The sequence below is a fragment of the Panicum virgatum genome, chromosome 5N, assembly GCF_016808335.1.
Source record: "Panicum virgatum strain AP13 chromosome 5N, P.virgatum_v5, whole genome shotgun sequence".
Lineage (NCBI taxonomy): Eukaryota > Viridiplantae > Streptophyta > Magnoliopsida > Poales > Poaceae > Panicum > Panicum virgatum.
In genome coordinates this window covers 45,637,841-45,643,971 of record NC_053149.1, presented here as the reverse complement: position 1 = coordinate 45,643,971, position 6,131 = coordinate 45,637,841, and the positions used below count along the sequence as shown (strand labels likewise).

At 50.3% G+C, this 6,131-nt stretch overlaps 1 protein-coding gene across 1 annotated transcript; it reads right to left on the bottom strand.

Moving 5' to 3' along the window:
* Positions 1-2,313: 2,313 nt before the first annotated feature.
* On the bottom strand, positions 2,314-4,170 carry LOC120673022 (adenylate-forming reductase 06235-like). The gene has a single exon (XM_039953698.1). The coding sequence runs from the start codon at positions 4,102-4,104 to the stop codon at positions 2,434-2,436; it is 1,671 nt and encodes a 556-aa protein (XP_039809632.1). The 5' UTR covers positions 4,105-4,170; the 3' UTR covers positions 2,314-2,433.
* Positions 4,171-6,131: the final 1,961 nt, after the last annotated feature.

The window sequence follows — 6,131 nt, the reverse complement described above, 5'->3', positions numbered from 1 at the left end:
GCTTGCTTTTGGATGGGGAATTGTTCCTTCAACTTGGCTTTTGCAGATCTCGAGTGCATCATCTCCATCATCTGCAGCCTTATCACCAAAATCCGGTCGGAGGACTAGGCGTTGCAGACCACGGCCGCCGCCTCCGTGGCCAGTGCCTGCTGCACCGCGCAGCCGTCGGCGCGCATCCTACACATGATGGTGGAGAGCCTGCAGCGGCGTCCCGCCGGCGTGGGGTGGCCGAGCATGCGGGGCGGCCCGCCGTGGCCCACCAGCGCTCGGAGGTGGGGCCCGTGGTGGTTTGGTGCAGGCAGCGCCCACGACATCGCAGTTTTGTTTTTTAAATCGGCTTCTAAGGGGCTGGTGATCTACTCACCCGCTCCTACAAATTTATTTTTTGGGCAGGTGAAGGGGTGACTCGCCTTTGAAAATCGATTTGTAGGGGCGAGTTAAGGAATGATCCGTCTCTAAAAATATATTTTCAGGGGTGGATGAGGGCTTGGCCCACCCCTGGAAATGGATTTTCAGTAGCAGGTAACATACCCGCGCCTGCAAATATCATTTTTAGTAGCGAAAACTAGCAATGTGTCCAGAGTCCGCCCCTAAAAATGCTATTTGACCGCCCCTATAAATCTTTTATGTAGTAGTGTTGCTTCCGGTGACTGTAATAGCATTAGTTTTTTTCTTGATTTGTGCAGAAATATCTAGTACAAATTAAATCTCCATGTTTGCCAAATTGATGAAAGAGTGTCTCTTCATTCTTTTTAACACGACAGGAATTCATCATTGCAGGTATATACATTTCTTCAAGGATACTCATAGGAATAGAATTTTGGTATTGCTTGGACTCTGACATTTGACGTGTAGACTAGCTCCGGACGCTCCACGTGATAGTTTCTCCTCCACATATCTTGCGGCTTCCTCTCCTTCTCTTTACCCACATACTCCTTCTGTCCTGGATTAAATATATTTTTATGATATCAAATATGTACGTTTAGTTTCTCCATTAAATATATTTTTATAATATATCTATTTGGTGACATAAATTTTTATAATTCTCTCTAAAAATTTGGTCAAATTTAAAAAATTTTGATTCTTCAAAAATATTAGAATGTTTTATATTTCAAGACAGAGAGAGTAATCTTTTCTCTGGCACCATCCTTCCTTATCCTTCCACTAGGGAAAAAAAATCACCCGCACACACCATTCTCCCTACCGCGCGATTCACGGGGGCACAAACACAGCAGTTAGGCCGGCAGGCACGGGCGCATGGTGGGGTCAGCAGCATGCAAGGCCGACGCCTGGCCGCCTGCAGCGGCTGGTAGGCACAAGGGCACACAAAGCCACAAAGGGCCGACGGCGGTGGCAGCCAGTAGGTGCTAGCAGCATAGGTGGAAGGCGACGGCGGTGGCAGCCAGTAGGTGCTAGCAGCGCAGGTGGAAAGCTGCAATACTCTCGACGAAGCTGCTAGTGTCTGAACATCCGATCTAGGCACTACCATCGGACGGTACCAACAATAAAAATTCCCTCCGCAACATTATATGATGTTGTACCAACAATAAAAGTTCTCATCGCAACATTATCTGATGTTTCATGCAACCTAGTCGGATCAAATGAAACACTTAGAACATACTATTGAAACATTTGTTTGAAATATTTGCAATATCGAAAATCAACGTTTGCGACATAAAAAAAATATTGAAAAACAGTTGTTAGCCATCCGTTAATGGTGAGCGAAAAACCCGTCGCAGCATATGTTTCATATTTCATGGAACGCTCAAATCTCTCACTAAAATTTCATGAAATTTATACCTGAACCTGGCCTATACATTTGTCGGGTCAGGTCGGTTTTTTTAGCGGGTCAGCTCAAGTTCGTCGGGTCGGACGGCGATGATCAGGTCTGATCTATACCAATATATGCCTTTAAGGCTCTCTACAGTGTGATAGTGAAGCTAAAAAAATGTAGGTCTCATGATGAAAATACAAGCATCGTCATGGCATGCTGCGTTGTATGGATAAACTTAGCACTGAAACTAGCTACCAAGCATGAAACCCTATATACAATATACTAATGCTGCATTTTGGCATCCAATCAAGCAAACCCTAAATACTTCTAAGCTCCCAACGACTGCACAAATATTTTTTATTGACCGAACAATGAAGCCTCAACTTGCATCACTCTAGAATCTTCAAGCATCGGCATCACTTTGGTAGTTGGAGAATTTATGTTATCCTGTTTTGTAGTTGAATGTTGGAAATCATTTTTGTGATAGTTAGAGGGTGTAAATCGAACTTTTCTCTTTGTAATAAGCGTGTGAGTTATCATTGACTAAAATTGATAAATGGTCTCTATATAAATTGATAGCAAATATTTATCGAACGAATTGAAGTTTTCACTAGGTACCCAAAGCGCGATAGTTATTGGTTGCCCATTCCAATGTGGGATCAAGAATCCCAGATAGGCCCGAACGCCGGGATGCCGGCCTCGTTGCAGCCCGTCACGACGTCCCTGCTCCCCTCCGGGTTGCTCGTCACCACCACCACCTCCGAGCCCCAGCGCCGCGCCGCGTCCACGGCCAGCGCCGCCACGTTCGGCCGCCCCATCACCACCGTGTCGTGCACGATCACCCGCCCGCGCAGCCTCTCGCTGCTGTACGCCGCCGCCTTCATCTCCTCGCCGTAGTTGGCCTCGATGCCCTTGGCCACCCACACCAGCGACAGCTCCGCCGGGCCGGGCTGCATCAGGAACGACATGAGCACGCATATCCCGGAGCCCGTCGCGACCATCGTCGCTCGCCGGTACATGTTCAGGAGGTAGGGCAGCCCGGCGAAGTGGACGCCGCGCACCCAGAGGTGTTTTGGTGGGTCAGAGATGAGAGCCCTGGTGAAGTCGCCCACCGCGCCGGCGAGCATGGCATGTGTTTCCTCGTTGTCGGAGATGATGCCGAAGGCGTGCCACTCGGAGAGGGGGGAGCGGCTGATGCGGCCGAGCAGCCCGCCTTGGACGCCGCCCTGGAAGGTTATGACCGATGCGTGGCTGGAACGGGCGGTTACCGCGACCGGCACGCGCCGCACGGTGAGCCATGGCAGGAAAGTGAAGAAGGTGATGGCGGCGGCGAGCCAGAGATCCTGGCGCTTGACGAGGACGGCGCCGGTGAGCCGGTGGTAGGAGGCGGTCGCAGGGTCGTAGCCAGCAGAGAGCACGACGAAGACCCAGAGCAGCGCGAGCGCGCTCCAGCCGGCGAACCGGTGCGTGCGCTCGAACACGTTGTGGTGGAGGTGGCGCACCAGCGGGAACGCGGCCATGCACGAGAGCGCCAGGAGGCCGAGTATTGCTGACGCGACGCCGACGACCTCGCCGGGCGTCACGTCGCGGTGCTGGAGCGCCTGCACGAGCGCGTACACCAGCCACGCCAGCGACGACACGCCGCAGCCGCTGTGCACGCCGCCTAGCGACTGCAGGATGGCCGTCACGCCAGTCTTGACGACGACTGGCACCCACGGCCGGCCGAAGAGCGTCACGGCGAGCCAGAACATGACCCGCAGCACCACCTCGGAGCGGCACAGCGTGAGCCCCAGGATGTTGCCCATGGCGAAGACAGCGGCGTGCTCCCTGGCGTAAGGGAAATGCCCGGTCGCCGCGAGCACGAGCCCCACCGTGTTCAGCGCGACGCACAGAACGAAGAGGCGCTTGTAGACGGTGAACAAGCCCTGGTCGAGCAGTATGACGCCGAGCCTCGAGCGCGCGGACGGTGCCTGCTTTGCCGACGCCGGTGCGCTCGCTTTCTTACTCGGCGCGTCATCAACGGCCACTGCTGCCGCGGTGGCGACGGCCATCTCCTCGTCGGCGCCGATGACAACGGGCTCGTCGTCCGCGTCCTCCTCGTCGAGCTCGCAGAAATGGCTGCTCGCGCGGCTCAGCGACCTGCCAAAAACAGCAGGAAAGACCTTGGAGGGGGCACGGCTGATGAACGACTGCGGCGGCTGGGGTGGACAACGACCGTCGGCTTGGAGGGCGAACTGGCTGCCCGGCGACGGCTTGAGCTCGAAGGAGACGCCGCGACAGCTGGAGAACTTGGTGTGCATCATGGGCTTGGCTTGGTCTTGCCAATCCATGGCGCCACGATCGAGCTAGTCTCAGGGAAGAAAGCTAGGGCAGGTGATCTTGGAAGGCTTCCGCTACCGTGCTGGTGGTGGTGGTAGCATCATAGTAGCATGTAAGCGTATTTATAGGAAACTAGCCTACATATTGGCGCATGCTTGCTGCTTGCATATTGTGTTGCATGGCTGACTATTTGATATGCGCATTAATTGCTTGAGCTTTGAAGCCGTCAATAGTTCAATAATGTTCTTTAAGTTCATATTGGCATGGAGAGAGAAAAGTAGTTATTTGGGTGACTTCCTCAAATTCTGAAATTTATTTGTTTCTTTGCATCGTTATTATTATGAACTAAACTTAAAAAATACATCTCCAGGATTTAATTCGGTATTGTTCAATGTTGAGTGCATATATATGGCTCTCCAATAAGGAGCAAAACCGTCCTAACTGGATCATGTCCTTTAATTAGCTGCTGCCCTTTAACATTTAACCTTCCAATAAACTTGTGAAACGTAATTTATGGATGAAGTATCTTTGAAGTAGTTCCTCCCTTGCGCATTCGACCATTTGAACGGACATTGTTGCTGATGATCCTACACCCAGAACAGAATTCTGCACACCTGATCAGTGCATCATGCTTTGACATATATATCGGGTTCAAGTATATCTGAATGATTTGACTGAGTTGCAATGCGAGGATTAATTAATTTTTTTCTCTTGAATGGCTCACTCGGAGCCAGGCTTATGGTCTCCGCGTCTGCCGGCTGCCGGCTGCCGGCTGCAAGAGTGCTAGATCACTGTGCGGTAGTGGCGGATTCCACTAGCATTTAATGCGCAGTAGTGAGACTAGCGAGCGTTTCCGCACGCTTCTAATGAGCGTTTCGCGAGCCGCTCTACTCTCTCTCCCTCGTTTTCTCTCCCAACGTAGGATCTCGCTAGTTCTCCGCCGGCACGTAATACTTGCTCTCATTGTTTGGTAGCTAGGCGCATGTGGTAAAAAAACTTAGTGGCTAGTGACAATAGCACACATGTGGTCGCTGAAAACATGCTTGTTGTTCATATTCTTAGTGACATTGAGGATGAGAAGATCTTCTCACCGTAAGAGATGCCATAGGATATGTTATTGCTTGACCTCCATCTTATAAGAATTATCTTATCATACTGCAAGTACATTCCAATTATTGTAATAGGTGAATATCTCTCAGAGTTCAGCTCCAAGACACGCGTAACAACTAGTTAATGGTAAAATAGCCAATTGCATCATTCAACTAATGGTGAAGGATCAGTTTAGTTCCTGAACTATCAAAATGGCCATTTCGGTCCTTAAATTTTCTTTTAGGCTCACTTTCGTACCAGTTCCTGTATGGCGCATGCCTTGTTGTCGCGCCACATCAGCTCTAGCATCACCAGCTTTGCTGTCGCGCCATATCAGCTCTAGCATCACCATACTGTTCGATGGTGGCCGTGCAGAGTAGTATGTATGGTCGGCAACAGTGCGATGAACACGGTGACCAGCATCGCTCAACTCCAAATACAGCTGATCCTCTACTTACACTCATGGACAAATACGCCCTCTCCCTGTCATAAAAAATCACAGCGCAGTAGAGCACACCAGCGCCAGTGCGCCACCACTCCTATGCCTTCCCACCACAAGTCCCACTCCAAGAAGACAGCAGAGTAGCTCCAACATGCCATGCATATTGGGACGTGCTGGAGATGACGTGGTGTTACAACAGGGGCATGCTATGTAAGGTTGAGATTGGATTCCGAAAGGAAAACTTAAAGGACTGAAATGATCACTTTGATAGTATAGGAATGAAATTGAACCTCCTCGACTAGTAGTTGAGGAACGGAAATAACTATTTTATACCTTGGTTAGTGACATTCTTCAATTATCATTGCAAAATTTATTATGATTCATTTTTATGGATTTTAAAATGCCACCACCTCCGCTCTTTCCATCCCTTATTTTGTAGCAAAAAGGAAATGAAGGTTCACATAGGCTCCGAAGATCGTAGATGGATCAGCTAATCTACTACTTTCA